The following is a 27,602-nucleotide window of genomic DNA, read 5'->3' on the forward strand; positions in this document are numbered from 1 at the left end:
TACCAGTCACTCAGCCCAAAAACCTTGGACTTACCCTTGAGTGTTCCATTTTTCTCAGATAACATGTTTAATCTCTCTAATCCATTGTGTCTTTCTTGGAAGCATGTCCTGAATCTATTACTTCTACTACTACAAGAATTAGGCCAACACTGGATTAGCACAATAGCCTTTTAACTCATCCCCTTGCTTCTGCCCTTGATTTCCTACAATCTATTCTCAAAGTAGCTCTATCAAAGTTCATTTACATAATCTCTTATTATGGTGAATAAAATACAGTATCTTTTCATATGTTAAAGGCCACTTCTATTTTCATTTTTGGTGTAATATCTGTTCACATATGTATACGTCTTTCTAACTGGTTGCTTGTATGGTGTTTTTTAATTTTAGGTTCACTTTATTTAAAGAGAGATCAGTCCTTTGTGCAATATAAATTGCACATATTTACCTCAGTGTGACATTTTTTCTTTTTGTTTTCTGCATACACATATTTTTTAATGTGGTTTAATCTATTTTTTATTTATGGCTTTTGGACTTTCAGTCATAGAAAGGCTTTCTTCCTCCATGGTTATGTGTTTTTTTTTCCTTTTCATTTATGCCTCCTCCAATGTTTTCTTTAAGCATTCTACCATTTTTGTACTTATTGTTTAATCTATTTCAAATTCATCGGGCTTATGATGTGAGACTAGGATACAATTTTTTGTTTGCCTTCAAGTAGCTGTCCAGTTGTCCAGTACCATTTATTAATCCATTTTTCCTCACTGATTTTAGATGCTACTTTTACCAAATATGAATTACTTTATGCATTTGGATTGATTTTTGTAGCTTTAATTCTATTCTACTGATTCATCTATTTATTTATTACCAGTAATTTACTTCAAAAAAATTTTTGAGCCCTTATAATTTAATATAATGTATCAATATTATTAAATTATAACATTTTACACTAAAAACACATTAATATATATGTACATACTTACATATACAGATATAAAAATAAATATGTAATTTATATATTTATACATAGTTATCAATATTTTGGTATTTTGAGAGATATGAAGTTAAATGAAAACATCGTTAAATATATAAATATATATAAAATACAAAAATATTAATTAAACTTTAAAGACAATGTATTTTATTTTTTAAATTAGCAAAAGCAGAAGCTAACAGCTATTCTAGACATCTAATTCTCAGTTTTTTGGGTTTTTTTTTTAAAGATTTTATTTATTTATCTTTAGAGGGGAAGGGAAGGAGAGAGGGAGAGAAACATCAATGTATGGTTGCCTTTTGTGTGTCCCCTGCTGGGAACTGGTCTGCAGGGAACTGGCCTGCAGGGAACTGCCCTGCTACCCAGGCATGTGCCCTGACCGGGAATTGAACTGCTATTGTCTGGTTCACAGGCCCATGCTCAATCCACTGAGCTACAGCCAAGGCTAATTCTCAGTTTTTATAATCAAGCTAAAGCTTAGTACCAGAGCATGGTCAGGATGAATGATGGAGACCATGTGGTGTTGGGGGTTGTCAGCAAAGCCACAGAACTGTTTCAGTTGTGATGGGGATACAGAAGAACTGAAAATCCCCACACCCTGAGGGAGATGTGGCAAGCCAGCCTTCAGTACCCAGTGGTGCAGATTCTGATATCAATATTGCTTAATTAAAATAATTTAAGTACACTTCCTAAATGAAAGATACTTAATGTAGATTAGAATAAAAAACACACAATTTTCCCAAAGATGTTTAATAAATTTGCAGTTCTGATTTGCATCTCTAATTTGATTCCTTCATGTGCTTTAAATTTATTTCATAAAGAGAACAAGTGTTTTACCATTATCTGAATAATAGCTCACATCCTTGAAGATTACTCACTATAAAGTCTTCTCTTCTCCTTACAATGAGCTTTAAGCCTTAGCTGTTCTCATTTTCTAACTTACGACAAAAAGTTATATGGAGTGTGTATATTTGGGGTGGAGATGGGCGGGCAGGATGACCAGCACTGAATAAATTAACATTCCCGTGTATCTCCTTTAAAAAACTATCCCACTCAGTAATTGTTCTCTTAATAAGTCATAAGCAAATCTGAGCCCATTCTCCAAAATTCTAATATCAACAAAATGGAGACCTTTTGCCAATGTGGTTACAGAGGTAAAATCTGAGCCATGATTTCCCTGGACCAGTTCTGAAAAAATGTATATGCCATAGACTCATAATGTGAATGGTTCATTTGCTCAATAAAGTTATTGAATGCTCACCATGTCCAAGACACTGTGCTAAGTGCAATATAAAATTTAAAAATGTAGGAGAAAGAGTCACTGGATATAATATTAAGAAATAAGGGCTACAGGATATTATCAGTGGAATCATTATGCAAGCATTCTCCTAATACCAATATAAGAATTTCTCCAAAATACCTTTTGACACTACAGACAAATGAAAAAAGGGAAAGTAGAAATGTATGCAAGATCCTAATGGTGAGGAATAAAAGAGACTACCTTGCCTGCTCCAGTAGATCCAGCAATCGCCAACAACTGTCCTCTTTCTATCTGGAAATTGATATCTTTCAGGACGGGAGTACCAAGAAGTGAGAAGTTACTGAAGAAGAGGTTGTTATCACTATTGGAAATGTTTCTACTTTTATTGTTTTGTTTTGCATTCTCAAATAATTCCCCAAATCCCTGTAAGAAAACATAGAAAATTAAAAAGTAGGCTTTCCAGATATTTTCAATAGTTACTTATCTTATATATGATGAGCTTGAAAAGCACATGGATCATTATCCATACATTGTAGCATATAATTATGTAGCCCATGATTTCCAGAGCATATGATCCAAAACATTTGAAAAATTATAATTATAGCATTTAATAAAAACATGGTTTTAATTTCTTAGATTGTTGCTTGCCATCAAATTAAATTAAAGATACCTATCTACCTATATAAGTATAATTTACATATTCCTCTTTTCCTATAGACTGGATACATAAACATTATTATTTAATCCTCAGCATAATGATAATATATGATGTAAGATTTGATAATCCCTTTCCTTCAAAGCTATAGACTGTGATTTAGAGAGGTTAAGTGACTAAAGTCACATAACTAATAGGCCAGAGTTGAATTACAACCTAAATCTGACTTCTACTCTGTCATCTTGGTAGTACCTTCCTCTGAAAAGATGAAATTATTTCTTTAAGTGCTTATTACTAAACATAAACTCGAAAACATTGCCAGATGATTTGACTAAATCCCATTTACCCAAGAAGGCAGTCAATTGTGTCTTAACTAGCTCACAATAGATTTCAGAAAAGAGTTGAAGGATAAGGCATTTTAATTACTTATTTGATTACTTAATTTTCAATAGTTAATTATATATTAACTATTTGTATTTTAACTGTAAAGTTACACATTTTCTTTTTTTTTACTTTATTTATTTTACTGTTCACACTATTTCAGATGTCCCCATTCTCACCCCCTTTGCCCACCTCCACCCAGCTCCCAACTTCCCTTCCCTCTGGCCATCACCATACCGTTGTCTGTGTCTATGGGTCATGCATGTATGTTCTTTGGCTAATCCCTTCACCTTTCATCCAGTCCTCCCTCTCCCTTCCCCTCTGGCAGCTATCACTTCGTTCCATGTATCCATGTCTCTGTTTCTATTTTTGTCAGTTTATTTAGTTCATTAGATTCTATATGTAAGTGAGACCATATGGTATGCCTTTCACTGACTAGCTTATTTCACTTAGCATAATAGTCTCCAGGTTGCTCCATGCTGTTGAAAAAGGTAAGGTAAAGGAAGTTGATTGGCTTGACAGTGAGAAATGACTTCATAAATTCATTTATTTTCTATAAATTGAATAAACTAAGAATGCACCTCTGAAGTTCTGACAAAAACCCATTTAACAGATATATAATAAACCAGAATTACATCTTTTGTCACTATTTAAACTTAGGTTGAAAAATTTATGTCAACTTAAAAATGTCTCAGAGGAACACAGTTTTGCAAAATCCTTTTAAATTTGAAGATTATTGCCCTGACCAGTGTGGCTCAGTGGGTTGGGCATCACACTACAAAGTGAAAGGTTGCCTATTCAGTTCTGGGTCAGGGCCACATGCCTGGGTTGCAGGGTTGGTTCCTAGTTAGGGCATATATGATAGGCAATCAATCCATGTTTCTCTCTCACATTATGTTCTCTCCCTCTCTTTCTCTCTCCCCTTTCCCTGTCTATAAATGAATAAATAAATAGTTAAATAAATAACCACTGCTTTGAGTTCTAATGGTATAGAGGCTACAGAAGTAGGGACTTGGCCTTGACCAGTGTGGCTCAGTTGGTTGGGCATCTTCCCACAGATGGAAGGGTCCCAGGTTCAATTACTGGTCAGGGCACATGCTTGGATTACAGGCCCAGTCCCCATTTAGGACATGTGAGGGAGTCAACCAATTGATGTCTCTCTTACACATTGATGTTTCTCTCCTCCTTTTCCCTCTCTAAAAATAATAGAAATAAAAAATTCCAAGGAGGCAATTAAGTGTTTAATAAATGATTAAAAGGCATTTTTATTCCCTTATTTATTTAATTATCAAATAGATTAAGCTTGGTGAGATTCATCTCTGCATTAAAGACCACTTCAAGAATCCAACATGGGAGAATAACATATGAATAAATGTTAATTTTGCAATGTGCTTAATGCAACAACTGAAAACCATACCAAGTCCTATAGAAGTACATTACAGAGAGAAACCAGCTTGGGCTGGAGCCTGACCAATTAATGATGTACACACTGTGCTATAAAGGATATAAGTGGAATTTCATAAAAACAAGAACTAGTATATGTATTCTAGGAAGATGGATCTGCACACAATGATTTAGGCTTAAAAGTAGAAATTAGGAGGAAGATGGTGGAGGAGTGAATAGAAGTCACATGAACCTCCTTCCAGAACCAATCTGAAATTACAATTAAATTGTGGAGAAATCATTTGGAGCAAACAACTGAGCAATAGTGAGAGAGAAGCCTTATAACCTTGGATAGACAGAATAATCAGCTTCAGCACAACCTGACTGTAAGGAGTGCAGTGGAGACTTAAGAGAGCTGGCTGGGCACCCACAGGCAGCAGCACTAGAGAGATAATTAAGCAACCAGTTGGATTCTCCTGATAAGAATGGGGTCTAAACCCTAAGCTGGGACCCCCAGCCTAGAGCACCAGAGCCCCAAAAGGACACAGATAACAACCAGCACAGAAAAGCGGCAGTGTTACTCCCTGCCAGAGATGGACAGCTGGAGATGCAAAGGGCTGTTTAAAGGCCTAATGTACAAATTTTCATTTGCAGCCACTTATCCTGAGCTCTGGCAAAGGCAGCAGCAGAGTGGGCTGGAGACCTCTGAGGAGAGACTGGGGGCAGAAGCCTTAGGGAGAAAACTGAGAGAGTAGGCACTGGGATTCTGGTGCTAAATCATCCCCCATATGGCAGCAGCCATCATGTTCAGGCAGATCACTCCCCTCTGAGCAGCAGCAGCAGCCTGAGGGGAAACAATAACCCCGACCCCAGGATAGATTCTGCCCTGCCCTACAGTACATAATCCTGATTACTGTGTGCAGACTGAGTAGATTAACAACCTAAGGAGACAGCCACAGACAGTAGATCCCCAAAAGTCTTGAACTGGCTGCCTAAAGTCACACAGGGTCAACATCTGACATCACCAGAAGCAGATCCAGAAAGAATTTCTACACTGGTAAATACTAGAGGCTACAGAGATGAAATCCACTGTGGTCTTCTCCATGATTTGTGATACTTTCTTCTCTACTTAGCTTTTTAACATTCATTTCTTGTCCAGCCACTTTGTGCATATTACATCACTACCTTTTATACTAGAGTTTATTTCAATTTACATATTTTGCCACTCCCTTCTCTTACTCCATTTTACCTTCTTCTTTCCTCTCATTATTTTCATTTCAAATTTTCTCTCTTGCTACAACTTGTTTCCATTCTGCACTCTTATAATTCTCCCCCATCCAGACACAGAACAAATTTTCTTGTCAATGGTCATCTCACATCCTTCTACCCCACTCTTAAAATAACCACATACTCTTTCCACCTTCATCACCCTTCACTTGTTGGTTGTAGGTAGGGTACAAAGAGGAAAAATGAACAAGTATCTATCAATAATAACCTTCAATGTAAATGGATTAAATGCTCCAATCAATAGACATAGGGTAGCTCAATGGATAAGAAAACATGGCCCACACATATGCTGCCTACAAGAGACCCACCTCAGAACAAAAGACCTACACAGACTGAAAGTGAAAGGTTGGAAAAAATATTTGAAGCAAATGAACAGGAAAAAAAGCCTGGGTAGTAATACATCAGACAAAACAGACTTCAAAACAAAGGCCCTAATACCCACACTTTATATTACCCAAAGCAAGAATCCATCAGGACATAAATATTGTAAATATATAGGCACCCAATATAGGAGCATCCATATGTATAAGGAAAATCTTGAAGGACTTCAAGAAAGATATAACAGCAACATACTTATAGTTGTGAATTTTAACACCCCACTGTCAACAATGGACAGATCTTCCAAAAAAAACATGAACAAGGATATTGTGGACCTGAATGACACATTAGATCAAATTAATTTAACTGATATATATATAAAGAACCTGAATTCCCAAAGAAGCAAAATACACATTATTTTCAAATGCACATGGAACATTTTCAAACATAGACCACATGATAGGACACAAAACAAGTCTCAACAAATTCAAGAAAACTGGAATCATATCAAACATTTTACCAGACCATAAGGACTTGAAACTAGAAACCAACCTCAAGGGAAAAACTCAAAAATATTTAATCTCATGGAGAATGAATAGAATGCTAATAAACAATAAATGGGTTAATAATTAGGTCAAAGAAGAACTAAAAAAAATTCTGGAAACAAATGAAAACAAACACACAACAGCCCAAAACCTATGGGACACAGCAAAGGCAGTCTTCAGAGGGAAGTTCATAGCAATACAGGCCTACCTAAGAAAGATAGAAACATTTCAAATCTAACCCTACACCTACAAGAACTGGAGAAACAACAAACAAAGCCCAGAATGAGTAGAAGGAAGAAAATAATCACGATCAGAGCAGAATTAAATGACATAGATAGAGGCTAAAAGAACAATTCAAAGGATCAATAAATCCAGGAGCTCATTCTTTGAAACAATAAACAAAATTGACAATTTTTTTAACAAGATTCATCAAGCAAAATAGGGAGATGACCTAAATAAATAAAATCAGAAATGAAAGAGGGCCAATTACAACTCATACCACAGAAATACAAAAGGTTGTATGAGATTACTATGAACAACTATATGCCCAGAAATTTGAAAATTTAGGTGAAATGAACAAATTTCTAGAAAAATAAAATATTGCCAAACTTAATCAAGAAAAGGCAAAAACCTGAACAGACTGATAATAGCTAGTGAAATTGAAGCAGTAATTAAAAAACTCACATCACACAAAAGCCCTGGACCAGATGGTTTCACAGGAGAATTTCACAAAACATTTAAAGAAGAGATAACCCCTATCCTCTCAGACTATTCCAAAAAATCTAAGAAGGAAGACTCCCAAACTCTTTTTATGTGGCCAGCATCATCCTAATCCCAAAGCCAGACAAAGATACAATAAAGAAAGAAACTATGGGCCAGTATTGCTGATGAATACAGATGTTGAAATCTCCAACAAAATATTGGCAAACCAAATGCAGCAATAACTCAAAATGATCATACACCATGATTAATTGGGATTTATCCCAGGGATGTAAGGATAACTATGATAAATGTAATATATCACATAAACTAAAGGAAAGAGAAAATAACGTGATCATATTAATAGAAGTGGAAAAGGCATTTGGTAAGATATGGCACCCATTTATGGTAAAAAAAAAAAACACTCAGCAAGGTCAGAGTAGAGGGAGCACACCTCAACATGATAAAGGCGATAGATGAAAAACCTACAGCCAACATCATACTCAACAAGAAAAATCTAAAAGCTTTTTCACTAAGATCAGGAACAAGACAAGGATATCTGCTTCCACCACTTGTATTCAACACAGTTTTAGAAGTCCTAGCCACATCAATGAAACCAAGAAGATATAAAAGGCATCTAAATTATAAAGGAGGAAGTAAAACTGTTATTGTTTGCAGATGACATGATACTGTACACCAAGAACCGTATAGACTCCACTGAAAAAACTACTTGATCTAATAAGTCAATTTGTCAAAGCAGTAGCAGGATACAAAGTCAATATTTAGTAATTGAAGGCATTTCTGCACACAAACAATGAAATATCAGAAACAGAAATCAGAATAAAAAATTCCATTTGCTGTAGCAACAAGAGAAATAAAGTACCTAGGAATAATCCTAACTGAGGAAGCAAAAAACCTATACCAGAAAGCTACACAACACTGAAGAAAGAAATTAAGGAAGACACAAATAAATGGAAGTATATCATATTCACAGATTGGAAGAATGAACATCAAAATGTCCATACTACACAAAGCAATTTATAGATTTAGTGCAATACCTATTAAAATACCAATGACCTATTTCAGAGATATAGAACAAACATTTCAAAAATTTATATGAAATCCTAAGTGACCCTGAATAGACACATCAATTTTTAGAAAGAAGAACATATTAGGAGGGATCACCATACTGGACCTCAAACTATATTACAAGGCCATGGTAATCAAAACAGTCTGGTATGGGCATAAGAACAGATATATAAATCAATGGAACAGAATAGAGAGTCCAGAAACAAACACTTGTCTCTATGGTTAATTAATACTCAACAAACGGAGACAAAGTATAAAATGGAGTAAAAATAGCCTCTTCAACAAATGGTATTAGGAGATTGGACAGGTACATGCAAAAAAACGAAACTTGACCACCAACTTACACCACACACAAAAATAAACTCGAGATGGATAAAAGACTTAAATATAAGTCCTGATACCATGAAATCCTAGAGGACAACATAAGCAGGAAAATCTCAGATATTCCTCACAGCAATATTTTCACCAATATGTCCCCAAGAGCAAGGGACATAGAGGAAAGAATAAACAAATGGGACTTCATCAAAATAAAAAGCTTCATCACAGCTAAAGAAATCATCAGCAAAATGAAAAGGAAACCAACCATGTGGGAAAATATATTTTCCAATGATATCTCAGACAAGGGTTTGATTTCCAAAATATATAAAGAACTCACAGGACTCTACTCTAGGAAGACAAACAATCCAATTACAAAATGGTCAAAGGACCTAAACAGATGCTACTGGAAGAAGGACATTCAGAGGGCCCAGAGACCTATGAAAGGGTGCTTAGCATCACTAGCCATTAGAGAGATGGAAATTAAAACCATAATGAGATGCCACTACACACTGGTCAGAGCAGTCATCATAAACAAATGAACAAACAGTAAGTTCTGGTGAGGTTGTGGAAAAAAGGGAACCCTAGTACATTGTTGATGGGAGTGCTGCCATGTAGAAAACAATATGGATTGCCTCAAAAAACTAAAAATGGAACTGCTGTTTGACCTGGAAATTCCACTGCTAAGACTATACCCTAAGAATCCTGAAACCACAACTCAAAAGAACCTATGCACCTCTAAGTTTATATTAGCAAAATTTACAATAGCCAAGTGCTGGAAGTAACTTAGGTGCCCATCAATAAATGAATAGATAAAAAATTATGGTACATTTACACAATGGAATACTATGTGGTAGAAAGAAAGAAGGAACTCCTACCCTTTGTGACAGCATGAATAGAACTAGAGAACATTATGCTAAGTGCAATAAGACAGGTGGTAACCCAGTCAGGGCACATGCCTGGGTTACAGGCCAGTTCCCACCAGGGGACGCATGAGAGGCAACCATACATTGATATTTCTCTCCCTTTCCTTCCATTCCCTTCTAAACATAAAAAAAATAAAATCTTTAAAAAAAAGGTGGTAAAAGACAAATACCGTATGATCTCACCTATCAGTGGAACCTAGTCAACAAAACAATCAAGCAAGAGACATTGAAATAAAGAACAAAGGGACAGTAATTAGAGGGGAGAGGGCAGTTAGATAATGGGGGAATGACGGGAATGGGTGGTCAAGGAACATGTACAATGGACCCAGGGACAAGGCCAAAGTGGGGAAGGATTGAGGATGAAAGGTGGGAGTGGGTGGGGCAGGGGAAAGTGCTGGCATGAAAATGGAGACAACTGTACTTGAACAATAATAAAAAGAAGTACAAACTGTGTCTCAGGAATGATATATATGGCAAGATGACAAATGTGCTTGGTATTGTGGGCAGTATAGGATGTGTGCAATGCTTAGGAGGAGTTTTATCTAAGAAGACAAAAGGACTAATGGCAGGTTATTGTTAATAATAACCTTAATTTCTGATTACAGAAGATACTAATTTCAGGAAATTTGAAAAACATAGAAAAGGAGAAAGGAAAAAAAGAAATTACCTATAGCACTACTACTGAGAAAAAAAACATGTTTAACATTTCAACTGCTATTCCTCTATCCCTATAATATAAATGTATATATACTAAAATTATATATGTTTGTGACTGTTTTTCTGACTTACAAAAAATAAAAAATTTTCATATGCCATTAAATATTCTTTTAAATATGTTTTAGTTCATATTTAAAACTAAATATGATAGTATCCAATACTATCATATTGGATGATATGGGTAGTATGTAAGAGTGTGGATAAACTGTATACATGTACTTTGCTATATATGTGGAGCACATGCTTTTTATTTAGTACAAATTTTGACAAGTGGAATTTTCAAAGGGTCATTAGCATCTTGTCATCAACTGGGCCTGGGTGAGGTCACCCACAGAGAGCATGAAATATTACAAGGAGACTTAGGTGGGAACCCAGTGGCCCATCACTATTGAAATGGTTGGCAGAGTAGCCTAGAAATTATGGTCTGAGGGTTAAAATAATGTGGAAAGGGTGGTTCACTGAAGTTTAGTAATAAATTCAAGAAGAAAAGAACAGTTCTAATAAACTGTTAAGGGCAGAAGACAGATTGCAGTGAGGAGAGATCCATGAAAGTTGAGAAGTGAGAACAAGTTTGACAGTAAAGGGAAGGAAAGTGATGTCTTAGAGAATGAGACTGGGTGGAAAAAAGTCAGAAAAAAATTTAACTTGAAAATATTTAAATGTAAGAAGGTGTCAGTTGAAAAGAGATGATGAAGCTTGTAGAGAGAGAATAATCACTGACCCCTGTTCTGAGAAGATGAAACAAGGAAGCATACATATTTCTCTTAGACAAGAAGAAAGAACAAAAGGATGATTCCAAGGGTGAAGAGAGAAGTTGGAAGCATTCATCCATGATGATGCCTCTATTTTCTCTATGTATTGTAGAAGGCAAGGCCATGTGATGGGGGTGAGCAGATATGAGAGGTGGTGTGGGTGGTTCAGGACAGTGGTTAAAATCAGGAATAGCTTTTAAAAGGCAATGGTAAAGAAAATTAACTAGAGACAAACAAATATTTCCCAAGAAGGTTTACAGGCCCAGCTGAAGTTGAGACATTAATTGTATAAAACATAAAATTGTTTAGAACATGTGATTTTTCCAGATAGCACCTTCTTCACCAAAGCTGATGAAGTGAATGTTTTTTCAAAAAAGGATTCAGCACATGGAAAGGGTAATTGAGAGTACTTCTGGGAGAAGAACTGAAATGACTGCTCTTGGAATAATCAGAGGTTAAGCCAGGAGGAGTCCAAAAAGGAGAATTAAAGGAACTAGAAATCTTGATGAAATTGAATGACTGTAGAGATGGAATTAAGAGACTGAGTGAGCTGAAGGGTTAAAAAATTCTAGCCTGAAAAAAAGACTTCAGGGTGTGACACAATTGCCATAGTGGAGTAAGTAGGTGCTCACAAAGCTCAGGATACAATTATGAGAGGAAGCTTCTGAAGAAGTCACTATAAAATGTAAGTCTAAGAATATTACTGGAAGGATTGCTCATGCGGATGTTGAAGTCTCACAGATGATGGCAGAGGTTTCACAAGCACTGTTATCCTTAGTAAATGCCATCAGGAGTGTCTGAATTTTGATAGGTGACAACCAAAAAACTGGAAGGTGAGGATACAGCACACAGGAGTCAGGGGCTCAGTGGAAGGGTTGCAGATTGTGACATTTGGGTCTAAAATCCTGTTTCAGGTCTTGCCAGGTGTGAGCCTAGCCAGGTCCCTTAACTTTTCTAACTCTCCCTTTCCTTGTCAGTAAAATGGAAATATCAATATTAATATCACTTAGCTCATAGGAATGCGATGAGAATTAAATGAGACAACACATAAAAAGTGCTTCCTTTAATGCCTGGCACATAAGGGCTCAAACACATTACCTATTTCATTAGATAGAAGGAAACTGAAAAGGATAAATTTTGCAACAGTGTAGGAAAAAAACTATCTGAAAATAGTTGTAAAAATGTCAAATATATTTTTCTTTCATACCTAGAAGTGCATTTGAAATTCCCCAAAACAAAGAGGTAAAATCAATCTGATCCACTTTTCCACAGACATTTTTGCTATTTCAATAAAGAATTATTCTCTACCCATACCTTAAACCATGAAGTAAAGTGAAGACTGGTGATCAAATTACTTAAATAAATAAAACAAGTTTAAGATATTGTGTAATATGGAGAAATAAGCCATTGGTTTCATAACCCCTACCTTTACTCAGCAGATATCAGCGATCAGGAAATGGGAACACAATAGGATTTCTCAATAATGAGATACTGCTTTTTAGAGGCTGAAAATCATTGATATTTTCTGACTTTGAAAAATGAGGATTTTAACCGTGAATGAAAAAAAGTAAAAATCACTGAAAACCATAAATTAGTAGGTCTCTCATACATCTTTATGTTGACTGGTATATGTAAAGAAGTTGGACTGGAACTTGAGATCAGATGTGGTAGCATTTAGTGAGGAACTATTCTATGCACTGAACACTACACAATCTGCAAGGTAAATATTAATATACCCACTTTACAGATGGAGAACCAGAGGCTCCCCAAAGACAATAACTCTATCTAGATTACCTATAGAGTAAAGAGCAGAACCAGGATTCAAATATAGCTCCACCTGGATCTGAAACCAATGTCCTGGGTATTACTTTCTAATACATTATGTGAAATGAGTTATATGACTTAGAACAAAATGAAGAGGTTTCCATACTCTATTTAATATTCCTGGGGCCCTACTTCTTAATCTATAAAATAAGTGGAGTGGTCACCTTCAGCTCTACCAATTCTAACATAATTCTCATTGTCTATTAGTATGAAAATCAGATTCACAAAGAAAATGCTTCAGTATATAGAGTAAACAATGTTTTTAAAATTCTGACCTCATCCCAGAAGGCTGTTACATTCTCCATCACTACTTCCGTGGTTGTTAAGTTATATTCCAATGTCTTAAACTCTTGCTTTTGTAAGAAATCCTGTTTATAAAAAGAGAGCAAAATCATAATATAGAACCAGAATAGCAAACTATTACACCTATTCCACACTCTAATGGTGCTGTACCTTGTATTTAAATTTTATGAATTTCTCAATAAATAATTTAAAAATAATTTCTAAAGTAAACTTGCCAAGCACTAGGAGTCATCATACTAGAAATACATTCTTTAAACCTGAAATATTATATAAATTTGGTTTTACACATTAAATTTTAACGTACGTTCTTGTACTATACATGCTAATCTTAGTGAAGAATTTATAAAGCATCTCTGCATTAGCCACCAATCTGCCTTAATTAGGACAGAGATAAAACCTTTATCTTTATAGCACCCTCCCTTTATTAGAGACATCATTAGCATCACTTCTCTGGGTTAAGAGAAGGTGCGAAGATCTGATAGAGCTGATTTTAAATAGTCATCAAACCTTGATTCTAAAAGGGTCTAATTAGAAACTCTACTTCACAGTATTCAGAGGGAAGGTAGGAGCATAAGGAAGAATTAAGTCCGTGCATCCTGAAGCCTTCACCATAGGAGGTAATGAAAAAAGCCTAGTCCTTGCCTCACTTTTCTTCCCCTTTCTTCTCTACTCTTCTCTCGCTATCTCTATTTGAGTTTCTCTCTTTTTCTCCAATGTATTTTCAAGATGTTTCTCTATCTCTATGTTCGTGTTCAGTGGCTCTCCATCTCTGTAACACTCTCATTTTCCTACTTCTGGTCTACATGTCTGTTCTCTCTCCCACCACCTTTTCTCTCTTAAGTCTCCACTGCACTCTCTCAAGTATCACACACACACACACACAGAGCTGTGATGGGTTAAGAGAAGAAATAAGATTAGTCCAAGACTTGCTATGGTTTTGAGCTACATTTATCAGATCTCATAAATTGCAGATCTCAAACTCACAAGAGGGAGTACCCCAAAAAACCCCTGGAATTATCTTCTGGATGGCAGGCTCCTCATAGTATAGGCTTCCGCAGCTAGGTGAGTGTTCTAGGAACACATCTGTAACAGTGTACTAGCTGGCATTGTTGTGAGAGGCTGTGTTCAGCTTCAGTGAATTATTTTTTTGAACACTTTCAGTGCATTTGTCCATTTCACAATGGGTGATTTATGAGCACACCTGTGTACACCATGCTGAGTGTTCAGCAGTTTTTGACTAAAAAAAGACATGACCCCTATGCCCCACACCTCCATTCACCCGATCTTGTCCCAAGTGATGTTTTTTTTTGTTTCCCCAGATGAAAAGAGTTCTGAGAGGAAAATGTTTTGCGGATGTGGTAGAGATAAAACAAAAAAATGGCAGAAGCACTAAAAGACATAAAAATCAATGAGTTCAAAAACTGTTTTGAGCAGCAGAAAAGTCACAATAGGTGTATTGCAGCAAATAGAAAATATTTTAAAGGTGACTTAAGTTTCAACTTGTAAGAATAAATACACAATTTTTTTAATAAATAAGTTCCTGGGTGTTGGGGATCCCCCCTCATATTTATAAAATAATAAAATTGAGGAAGGCAGCTAAATAGAAATTGTGATGAACTGGAGAGGGCAGTATCTCTAAACAGTTTGCCCAACTAGTAAAGTTCTAAATTGTATTAAAAGCACTGTATACAATGCCTACTATGGTTTATTACCTGTATTTTGTTTATTGCTCCGATAGAGTCATACCATGTTTGTACAGCCCATGGGAATTGCCGAGTGACTGCCATGCGCAGAACGATGCAGAATGAGATGGTTGTGAATATTTTTCGAAGGATGATTCCTTTGTTCAATGCATGGGGAAGCACAGAAAACAGCACCACAAAGAACCCTGAAGAGAAGAAGGCTGAGCTATTCACGTATCTTACATAGGCTGCCTTCTGGGTCAGTTTTAGTTCTGTTCTATAAAACAAAATAATAAGATTTGGAATGCTTATTTACTGTTCAAATATGAAGCATCCTGGAATGTAAAATCTGAACACAGACTCCCAAGGCTTTGTGACCTGGGGCAAGTCATTTAACCTTGCTAGGCCTCAGTTACCTTACTTAAAAAAGAGGAGTAGAAATAAATGTACCAGTGTCTTGCCAATAATACCTGTAAATATTATTTTTAAACTATAATTAATAACCTCAATTACTACATTATTTTATATCTTATCACTTCATTATTGATTAGTGAGACTCTGATAATTTTTTGTTTGTTGGTTGATGTTTTAAGCAATTAGGTATGGGAACGAGGACTGTGATTTCCTAATAGATTCTTAGCATTTTAAAAATTCTAGCTTGGCTTTGGGGAACACCAAAAATATACAAGCTACAAAGGAGTGGGTCTTAAGTGTTAGTATAGGTAAAAGTCACCTGAGAAACTTTTTAAAATGCACAGTCTCAGGGCCAGCTCTCAGAGATACTGACTGAGCTTGCAGTAGGTTAGAAAAAAAAAGTACCCATGCAAAAGATTCTGTTGCACGTGGTTCTTGAAAAACTATAAGGAAGATACCACGTCCTCCTTGTCTCTCATTTTAATATAATTTCAAGTTATATTATACTTCTGATCTTCTAGTCCAAATTGAAAATGAGAACTATTTTCTTTCCAGCACATAGGAGAGGTTTACATGGTCCAAAAGGCAGAAAACAGGGAGTGCAGAAGCTGGTGAGAGTAGAGGACAATGCGGCCCTCAACCTCTCTCCCATTCTTCCTGGACCACAGAAACTTGAATTGTTTGTGATCCTCCTATTCAGCTCTTGTAAAGGAAAGAGCAGTGGTGACTCAGGTAAGTAGAGGGTCCTGGTGGGAGGGACCAATAAGTGTGCTTGGCATTTGGGTGCTACTTCCACACATCTGTATAACTCAGAAAGGTTCTCATTGTTAATTAGAATTCAAAGGAAATATTTTTCTTTTTAGGTTTAAAAAAATGTAAACTTGAGCACTCAGATAAAAAAATTGGAGTTCAATGTGACCAACATAGATTGTGATCTACAATCTAATGTTCACTTGTATCAATTGTTTGGCATTGAAGGGAGATTAGGATTTTGAAATTTCACTGGGGTTTGACTCCTGGCTGTGCCAGTTACATCTATGCTACCTTAAGCAGGTTGTTTTTCCTTCTGGTGCTATAAAATCTTCATCCACAGATGGGAAACATAACATTGTCCTTATGAATTTTTTGCCAAGATCAATGACATTACAGCAGGGGACCTGGCATTTGAAACTTACTGTGTTGTCTTTAGTCTTCATCAGAAAAAGAATAATAGTGGCTACAGTGATATCAATAAAATGCTAGAAAACACTATTTACAAAAAAGTTAACAAATCTCTCAAATTGTTGTTGAAATGTATTAGAAACTTGAGGAAAACGGAAGAAGTAGTACTATAGGGAAGGAATAATGGATTAAAGAACATTTATAAGAATCACCAACAAAGCAGTACTCTCCATTATAAAGTCACTAACACTTTGAGTCATAAGAGTATTTTATCAGTTTCTTATAAAAAATTTGAAAATCATTTTATCACCAAGAACAATATGGGAGCAGATAATCAGGGAGCTTTGCACGGCCTTTTGAATAGGTGAACAGTAGTCTAAGCCAAGGTAACCACCCCTTTGAAGTGCATCCCTCCAATCTCTCCAGAACTTTATATTTGCTCTTTTGAATAGAAGTAATTCTTGTTTTCTCAAATTTACGTCAGCACTTTACAGCCGTTTCAGGTAACAATTTCATGCCAGATTAAGGAACTGGATTATACAAGTTCCAACCAAACATTTGCTATTAGAATTGGTTGAACAAAAATACTGAGTAGGAAGGATGCATTTCATCTTTTTGGGAAACAGAGAAAAAAAGTCAAGAAAAGTCAGCAAGCAGAACAACCTGACTAGATGTTTACCTTAAGGCCTGAGAAAACCCCTCATCACTCTTGCTATGTTTGTGTTTACAGGCATACAAGTGACCAAGGAGACAAGTGTGATGGAAAACACTTGCTAATGAGAAAAACAATGTTAATAAAACAATTCCCCAAGATCTTTAAGGATGTTTCTGGAAAGAAAACAAAATTCCTTTCCTGGATTTGTCTTGAAAGGCATAATAAAAACAGGTGAGCAATAATGTTTGGGAAATAAATATCCTTTTCTTCTTTCTATTTACATGGCAAAGGACTTAACATTTCAGCATTTCCTTTGTTGTTCCAATCACACACCTGCAGCTCAGTTACCATTACTGTCTACTGGAAGCAGCAGCCCATATTCCTGATAACCCATAGTCATATTACCCAAAAGGATGCTCTTCTTTTTAGTATATTTTTCCTTTGAAACTTGTCCTGTGTTACCCATACTGAAAAATTTGCTCTCTAACAGTATATCTATTCCAACTGAGTCTCCTATAACCTTTTTAATGCACTTTGTAGAATATGGAACTTGACTAAAGAGAAATGGTCTTATGCCTACCCTAGTTTATATTTTGCCCAAATTATATCAGTAATCTCAGCTCAGTCTGCACTGTACTTTTTTGCTGGATCTTTACTGAGCAGTGATAAGAAAGGTTATCTGAGGTAAAACAAGACCAGAGATAGGTACCAAATACTGATTCTACCTCAAAATGTGGTTTTCATAACTTGAACTGAAATCTCAAGTGGAGGGTTTATAGAAATACAGTTTATAGATGTTTATAGATATTACCCTGTGTTAGTATTCCTAAGTAGGAAGAACACACATATTTTAACCAAATGAAGGTTTTTTTCATTTTTCATGAGCCATAATGCAAAGACTGAAATACATATAATAACAAACAATCATTTATTTGATTCAGAATTGTATATTTATCTCTCTAGCAGTTCTATTTAAGATTTCAATCAGCCTTCAGCATCATGGCCATTATTTTAGTCAAATAAGTATATTAGGCAGCTATAAACATATAGAGGATATTCTTTCATAAGGTATAAAAATACTCTTCTAGTGAAAAATAACATACTTGACAAACTAAAACTACAGCCCATGAAAATGACTTTATGCCACTTAACACATGAATACTGCGATAACTCAGTACAGTTGTTTGATTGTCAGAAATTTGAAATATGAGCTGGAAACCCACGGTAACTAATTTTTGAAGTATTAACCATTAACTGATCAATGATATTGAAATTATCTAAATGACTTACTTCCTTAGATTTTCAATCATTTTTTCCATTGCTTCCTCCCAGCAGTATGCCTTAACAGATTGGATATTTTCAATCATTTCTGATGTGATCACGAGTCTTTCATTGATTTTCCCAGCTCTCTGATCTCTGTAAATCAATCAATTTCACAATAAAAACGAGTCAAATTATCCATTAATAACAGCTCAAGCCTCTAAGAAGCAACACTTCTTTTATTAGATGGATGAACATTATATTATCAAACAGGTGTTAATAAAAGTATCTACCACTTAGTAAATGCCTCTTATGTGCCAGACATTGTACTAGATGCATTCCATACATTATCCCTAATTCTTAAGGCATTTTAGGAATGGTGGTCACTTTTACTTTAAAGATGAAAAACCAGCCCTGGCCAAGTAGTTCAGTCAGTTAGAACATTGTCCCAAAACATCGAGGTTATGGGTTTGATCTTGGTCAGGGCATATACAGAATAAACCAATGAATGCATAAATAAGTAGAACAACAAATAAATGTTCCTCCCCCTCTCTCTCTTTTCCCCTTCTTCTCTCTCTAAAATCAAATATTTTTTAAAAAAGAAAATAGATTGAAAACCAGACACTCAGTGGGGCAAAGTGGCTTATTCAGGTCACATAACTAGTAAGCATGCACCCGAGGATTCAAGCCAAGAGCTCTCTAAGTCCAAAATGTGGGTACTTTTATCAAGCTCTAGCTGACAAACTCTAGAAGTCTTCTATATAAGCAATGACTGATAGCACTCACTGAGTCATTCTGTAAAAATAGTAACTAAGGCTCTGGTGTGATGATCCATGAACCAGGGTAGGAAAAGCTTATTATACACTCTACACAAAATCCTCTCCTACTCACAGCAATGTTTTATCCATTGTATTTAAATCTTAAATGATCTACATAAATGAACTGGATAGTAACATAAAGAAATTCTACAAATTTATAAGTAAAAAAGATCCCATTGACTTAGGAATTATTTGCACCATTAAAATAATTCCCTGATTGTGTGTTCACCACCCAAAGTCAAGTCTCCTGTCATCATTCATTCTCCCTACACCCTCTCCTACCTGCCCCTAGCCCTTTTCCCTTTGGCAGTCACCATACTATTATCTGTGTTTATGAGGCTTTTTTTTTTTTCTTAATCCCTTCATTTTTTCACCAAGCCCTCAAACCCCCTCCCCTCTGACAGCTGTCAGTATGCTCTCTGAATGTATGAATCCATTTCTCTTTTGCTTGTTTGTTTAATTTGTTCACAAAATTCCACATATAAGTAAAAGCATGTGGCATAAATAAATAAATAAATAAATAACTATTTATTCCTTTTTAGTGATACTTAGGAAGTAGATCATCATTCAGTGCAGAGCAGTCCTGGTTTTATTAGCATGGGCTTGTTGAAAACTTCATTTAAAACCCTTTGAAACTATGTAAATAGAGTGCTACCTGTACTTCATCATCATTCTCCCTAACGAAGCTTGAACAATGGCAAGGACTATGAGTACAGCAAGTCCACAGAAGGCAGAGGCTTGTAACAGTTCCCAGAGCAGCCCCATCAGAAGTGTCACTTGCAAAGGAGCGATCCACACAAAATGTGCCAATGCAAGTCCCTGGAAAATAAAATCACAGTGAAGACGGATGATATTTTATCTCCCACTCCCCTCCAAAAACAAACAAACAGACAGCACAGGTAAATGAATGGGGCACAGTGAGCTCATACAAACACTTCGTTATTCTGAGTACACTTAAATCTAGGTATTCATTACATAAAACACACAGCAATGTGATTAAACCTTCTACATGTAGACTAGGAATTCTCAAGGAACAAATTTCAAGTTATTGCATTCTTATGTATCTTTTTCCAGTGGAACTGAGATTGGATCTCTTAAGCATCATGTCAAAAATTTATTTTAAATACTTCTGTTTGAGCCCTGGCTGGTTTAGCTCAGTGGATTGAGCACAAGTCTGTGAAGTAAAGAGTTGCCAGTTCGATTCCCAGTCAGGGCACATTCCTGGGTTGCAGGCCAGGTCCCCAGTAGAGGACACATGAGAGGCAACAACACATTGACATTTCTCTCCCACTCTTTCTCCTTCCCTTCTGCTCTCTCTAAAAATAAATAAATAAAATATTTAAATAAATAAACAAATAACTTCTGTTTGAACAAAGCAAGAGCTATGTGAGAACAAAAGACTGTCCAGAGCCCAGTCTCTACAAAGGCACAACTCTATCCGATAATATATTCAGAATAAATATATTTTATTTTTATTATTATTCATGCTCAATTTAACCATAATTTATTTAGCACCTGTTGAGAGCTCAATACTATTTTAAATACTGAAAATGCAAAGATAAATAAGAATATATTATCCTCAAGTTCTTTGCATTTTTTTATGACACAAGATAGCAATGACAAAAAATTACTGAGTGTCATATTCAACTGAAGTAAGTGATTTAAAGTATTAAAAGAAAACAAGATCAGAAAAAGATTAAATTTTGAAAAACCTCATCAAATACCCAGCAAGCTGAGGTGCTTTTGAGTTGTGTGGGTTCACAAGACCCCAAAATGGCACTTCACTACACAACTTACCTTTCTCACTTTTCAAAAATAAGGAAGGTAAAGATGTTTTCTACTTAACCACTTATTACCATCATCTAATCCAGGAAAACCTTCAGGGTTGTATAACAATATTGCATAAAAGACTAAATTATTAGGTTCATACTTCATCAAATTTGTTCAGGTTGTTGGAAAGGAGACTAACAAGTTGTCCAATACTGATTTTATCTAGAACACGGCTTGACAGCTTTAAAGTCTAAAAGGAAAAATGGGAAGTTAAATGATGTTGACAAACAGAAGACAAATACATCCGTAAGTAATGTAATAATACAACTGAGAAATTAGTTTACTATGCATGTATTTTTAAGCAAAAATAATAAAAATTACTTTATATTCATCTAGCTTTGTATCTCCTCAGATCTATAAATATTATTCTTCACTACAAATATTATACTGGCATGTCAATAGTTAATTTTTTAAAGTATTTTTGTACCTCCAAAATGGAAATGATATTGCATATATATCTATAGATAGAGAGAGAAAGGGTTTGTTTTGTTTTTACAAAACATAGAACCAAAAGCAGTTTGAAATTAAAACCATGGCCTTAAATTCTGAATGCAGTCCTACAGCAACTCCATTAAGCAAAATTATTGTTAAAGTCAAAGTATATTATGAATAATTAATAATTTTGTGAAAGATCATATTACTGATAATCCTTAAAACTTACCAAGAAACAAACATTCATATATGCTAAATATAATTGTTTAGTAGATAAATTTATTACATTGGTAAAAGATTACAGTCATACTTTGCCAGCAAAATTTAATAAGTATTGATTTGCGATTAGATGGCTTTGATCTAAGAGTACCTGTTTAATATGTGTTTTAACTGAATCCCTCACATAGGTATTGAGCACTTAGTAGATTTAATTCACTTTATTCATGCATCAGGGATTATTATTATTAAGATTTTAAAAACATAACTAAATACAATGTGATGAATGAGTTAAAGGGAGTAGAATATAATAGGGTGGTTAAGAGAAAGTTCACATATCTGGTTACAAAATCTGAAAAGCTTTTATTAAAGAAGTGGAACTTAAGATGGGTAGAGAAAAATGAATAGCGTTTAGATAAGCACAGATGAAGAGAGAATCAAGGTCATTAATTCCAAAACACTATTAGTATATGACAGGGAAAATCCATTGAGCTGGATCACACATGACTTAGTTCTTACTAGAAGAGACTCAGTCTTGGATGATTAAGTTCTCCACAGGGCTCCATGTTAAGCACAGTAAACACTCAGTGAATATTTTTTCATTTTAGCCTTCTTGACTAAATGAAGTCTTCTTTCTTCACTCTATCTTCTTGAATATTCAGAGGCAAAACTAAATTTAGTTTGTACTTAGATTTATTATTTAAAATATAATTTGAATGCATCATAGTTGCAGATTTGGGAACAAAGCAAAATGGTGCCCTATTACAAAATTTGGAATATTGTAGAAAGAATCAGTGGTTGCCTGCCACATGAATGAAACTGGTCAGCTAAAGTACCAGTTTACTTTAGGAACCAAAACACAGCCCTGTGGAGATGCAATTGCATTCTTTGGTGATGATTCCAATGAAGGCCAACAAGTGTAGCTAGACAGGTAAAGCAAACTAGGTAAGAACAGATATTCAACAATTAGAAAGAAGGATAGAGACAACAGCTTCTAACTTTTCATGAATGTGCTGTGAATCTGAAAGCACCATATACTGCTGTATTTCTGCTAAATGTTATATATGGACTTATTTACAAACTAACCTGCTCTTTCTTCTCTCTTCCCTTCAGCCCAAGACTATTTTATTTCTCTCTTCCTGTATAACACAGTTTGTCTTACTATATTACTTTAGTACTATTTTATTTTCCTCAATATTGGAAAACCATTTACTTTAAGGAATGTGATTTATCCATTTTAGAAAATTTAAACAAGTTTTTATACAATGTTTTATATTTCTTGGTTCTTCGTTTCTTGAAATCTTTTATTGATAGTCTAGGGAAAAGCTCAAATGAGATAGCATCTCTAAATCACTTAGAAGCTTGTCATGTACATCATTAACTATAACTTACACTATGATAATAAGCACTTTTATAAATAATTTTTAAACTGGATTTTACTTTCTTTAATATGCTTGTTGTATGGATTCTACCTTCTGAATAATACGTAATTTCTTTACTTATGTAAAATTTCTGGATCAATATAAAATGTTTGTTGACTTATCACCCAGGCTTTCCTATTAATTGAGAACTGATGAGACTGAAGTTGAGGTGATTTAATTAAACTGTGGACTCCATTTTTCTCTTGTGCCTCCATAAAAAGCTTCTTTGAACAATAAAGTATAGTTGCCAAGTTTTACAACAAAACTGACTTTGTATGTACAATATGGAAGTGTTATGGGTTATTTGCTAGAGGGAATTTCAGATCCATGACCCTTATAAACCAAGTATATAAAGTTTTTACATTGGGAGAATAAAAGAGAGAATAAAGTTAAAGCAGTATCCAAATGATTCAACCAAAACAGCTTTCTGTTTGAGGTTGGCTAAGAAGTGTGTGTTTTTTTTCTGTAAGGTGGCTCTAGTAGCACTTAGTTGTCTTTAACTTCATTCAAAACAATTTTGTTAGATCATATTATGACATCTGTATAACAGCATGCATTTTAAAAAATCAAAATTGGTGAATTTTGTATAATCCTTTTAATATTGAAGATGAAAGAAAATATGCAACATTTTTGGTATATTATGCTTTAGTATTTCAAGGCAGGTAAAAATATGACTGAAATACAAAAGATTTGTGCAGTATATGGAGAAGGTGCTATATGACTGACTGAACATGTCAAAAGTGGTTTGCAAAGTTTGGTGCTAGAGCTTTCTCACTGGATGTTGCTCCGTAGTTAAGTAGACCAGTTGAAGTTGATAGCAATCAAATTGAGACATTAATTGAGAACAACCAATGTTCTACCACACTGGAGATAGCTGACATACTCAAAATATCCAAATCAATAGTTATTGGTGAAAATGAAAAATGTGTCTTTTATTTTACAGAGAAAACTAAGTGGAGTTTTTTGCCAACCCAATAAAATGACTTGGTAGATTTAACCAATAAAATAACTTGGTAGATTTAATCAGTCACATTCTAAATTAAATTCTATTTAATTTAGAATTAGGTTGGTGAAAATGCATGTTACTGAAAATGATCTCAGATTATGTTTACAAGGTAGCTAAATTGTAATCTAAATATATACCCACATCATGCTTCAGCAACTTGGATTCTTGTCTGAACAGTACACACAGAAAACAAGAAGTTCTTACAATTGCCATCAATGTGCTGTTCTAATTTTTTTTAATTTTCAAACTCATAGGATGATAAAAATCTAACTCAAAGTAAGGCAGTAGATAGATAAATACAGCCCTGTGTCACAACTAGTTAAGGGGAATACCCTTCATTGCTTGGATTATCATTAAAGATTAGATATATACAATACTCTTACAGTTTGAACATGAGGATACATGGCATCCTATTCTAAGACAATATTTTGTCAATAACTTATGCAGATGATAAGAACCATTTGAATGGGGAACCATGGATCCAAACAATGATGACATGACTAGTAAAAGAACAAAAATGAAACTGTATCATATGCAGTTTATAGAAGCTGTTCAAAAATTATTAAAGTGAATTAAGTTATCAAAGACCATTAGAGATGCTAATTATTGCTCTAATTTATTTCACTGACTTATGAAATTGATTTCAGCATTTATTCCTAATTTGTACCAGCACAGCATTTACAACATGATGCTACTCCATGTAACATGGAGACTGAGCATAGAAGTATTACCTTCTTATAAATCAAACTAAACATAGCTATCCTCATTTGCATTCCAATGTGGTGAAGGCCAAAAATGGCCGGGTGCAGAAGCAGTGTCCTCAGGATAAAGAGAAGGCATAATCCTATGCCTAGGTAAATTGAGATGGAACGTTCCACCTTGTTATCTGGATCATAGGAAGCTATGATTCTTCCCAGTAAGAGAGGCTGGACTGCTTTTGTGACTTCCTGCAGAAGAGGAAAAAAAGAAAAATGAAATTTTATTCCTCTTTCATAAAATAACCTAACAGTTTCAACACAGGAAGTTTTACCTTTAAAGGAAAACTTAAAATGGCTACACAAAGAGCCACACCATATATGAAATTCTTAACATTATTTTTAATATGTTTGTACTTCAACTCCCTGCCATTGTATCACCATTAAATTTTTTCTATAGCCCATCACCTCTATCACAATAGACCCATTTGCTTAATTGTTATTCAGTTGCAGCTTATAACAAAATAAATAAATGTTCATTAATCTGATTTAGATATCTATTCTACACATTATTACTGAATTAATTATAATCTTGCCTTAAGCAAAAGAGGACACACTTATCCCTTGAACAACCATGGCTATTCCACAAAAACTCTGGTAGTATTACTCTCAGAAACTATATGTTCATTGCAAAATGCAATTTATTTTTGGTAAACAAAATTCCAGTAATAGGATCATCTGACAACATCAAACAAAAACCTCACCACAACATGGAACTATTAATATTCAAGGGCGAAATCAGTACTCGAAGCCCTCACCCTTTTAGTTTTCCCTACATCATTTTAGGCAACATGTTCTCTAATATTAACAATGGAACCATTAACAGATATCACCAGATTTTTTTTTTATTTGGAAGGGAAAACATTGGTACTGATACCAAGCTTAGTCTAAAAATCATCCCTGTAATGACTGAAATAAACATAGCCCTACATTCCTTTGTTTTAGATTTTATATATTTATTTATTTTTGAGAGAGGGGCAGAAAGGAGAAAGGTAGGGAGAGAAACATCAATCTGTTGCCTCTAGTACACATCCCAACCAGAGACAGGTCCACAACCCCATCACGTACTCTGACTGGTAATCTAACTGGTGACTGTGCCAGTTGGTCCCTTTACAGGAGGACACTCAACCAACTGAGCCATGCACCATTCAGGGCATTCCTACATTCTTGGCATGTGAAAGCTGTGTATACACCATTGCTCAGATTATTTTCAGAAACACAAGTAATTTCCAAGTAAGGCAGACTGAAGCTTGAATGTAATGAGAAGGAATATAAATTTATTTGAAAATTTTGTAAAATATTTTGTTCATTTTATCAGACACAAATAAAGATGGAATTCACTTTATGGTTCACTTGGATAATACAAGACAAATTCAAATTTTTCAGCCAGCATGACATTGAAATGAACAGAGTTATGAAAGCCACATTCTTATCCCACCATGTTATCTATACTCTTTGTCACTATAGTCACTTCCCTTTTCAGGATGATTTCCTCACTGATAAAATGAGTGGTGGAGCAACCTAATCTTGAAGGTCCCCTACATTGTTAACATCCCTGACTACATGGTCGGGGTCTATGGAGTCCCATGGTAGATACTGAGGATTTCTTGGGCAACTGGCCTAGCCCACACCCTGCCACCACTACAGGTGTTTTCTTCTCAGAGGAATGCAAGTCTGAACAAAGAGAGTTTGGAAGACCATGTACTTAGAGAGCAGCACAAGTGATTGCATTCCTGGTGGGAATACTCCTGAGTCTCAGTTTAGGTGAGCCTCCCAGAGAAAAATTAAGAAGCATCAAAATAACTCCTGGGAGATAATATCTGTTCTCTCGTGGGATCCACTAGACCAGAGCTTAAATCACTGTGGATGAATTTAAATCCTTTAACAATTTCTGTTCTACCTGCATAGTAGGATAGGGAAGTCTGCTGGTTACTCAGACCAGAAAAGAAATCAAATAAAAATAGAAAAATTGGTTCAGGCATACACTTAAAGTAAATAAAATAATCCCAAGATAACTTTACCCTAAAAATTACAATCTGACTTCCAGCCAAGATGGAGGTGTAGGTAGACACACTGTGCCTCCTCACACAACCAAAATAAGGACAACAACAATTTAGAAACAAAACAGCAACCAGAACTGAAAGAAAAGTGTCTGAATGGAAGTCGAAAAGCCAAGGAGTTGAAATAGACACATCTATCCAGACCGGTAGGCAGAGCAGAGTCAAGTTAAAGGGGTTCAAGTTATAGGCCCAGCGGAGAGGGGTCGCTGCACAAGAAGTGGTGACTCTGGGCACACAAGGCACCCCAGCCGTGCAAGATGGCAGCAGGCAGACCCTGGGTGCACAGGTGGCAGCTGGCAGACCCGGGGCACAGAGTGGCAACAGGCAGACCAAGTGAGGCGGCAACTGTGAAGTGAGGCACTGTGTGCAAGGCGGCTGGCTGACTGGGCAGCAGTCCCACATTCGTGCATATATAAACCAGGCAAAAGTGGAAAGAGAGACAGACCGTG

The 27,602-nt window shown here is 35.4% G+C and overlaps 1 protein-coding gene across 1 annotated transcript in view; it reads right to left on the reverse strand.

Annotated features, from left to right (window-relative positions):
* CFTR (CF transmembrane conductance regulator) overlaps positions 1-27,602 on the reverse strand; it is a 225,855-nt gene that overhangs the window by 137,960 nt on the left and 60,293 nt on the right. The window contains exons 4-10 of the mRNA XM_053662935.1: positions 25,070-25,285; positions 21,364-21,453; positions 20,089-20,252; positions 18,646-18,771; positions 15,156-15,402; positions 13,416-13,508; positions 2,490-2,672 (exon numbers count right to left, since the gene is read on the reverse strand). Coding sequence (XP_053518910.1) covers positions 2,490-2,672; positions 13,416-13,508; positions 15,156-15,402; positions 18,646-18,771; positions 20,089-20,252; positions 21,364-21,453; positions 25,070-25,285 — 1,119 coding nt within the window. The remainder of the gene's footprint in view (positions 1-2,489; positions 2,673-13,415; positions 13,509-15,155; positions 15,403-18,645; positions 18,772-20,088; positions 20,253-21,363; positions 21,454-25,069; positions 25,286-27,602) is intronic.

The sequence above is a fragment of the Artibeus jamaicensis genome, unplaced genomic scaffold, assembly GCF_021234435.1.
Source record: "Artibeus jamaicensis isolate MK-2021 breed Jamaican fruit bat unplaced genomic scaffold, CSHL_Jam_final contig_311, whole genome shotgun sequence".
Classification (NCBI taxonomy): Eukaryota; Metazoa; Chordata; class Mammalia; order Chiroptera; family Phyllostomidae; genus Artibeus; species Artibeus jamaicensis.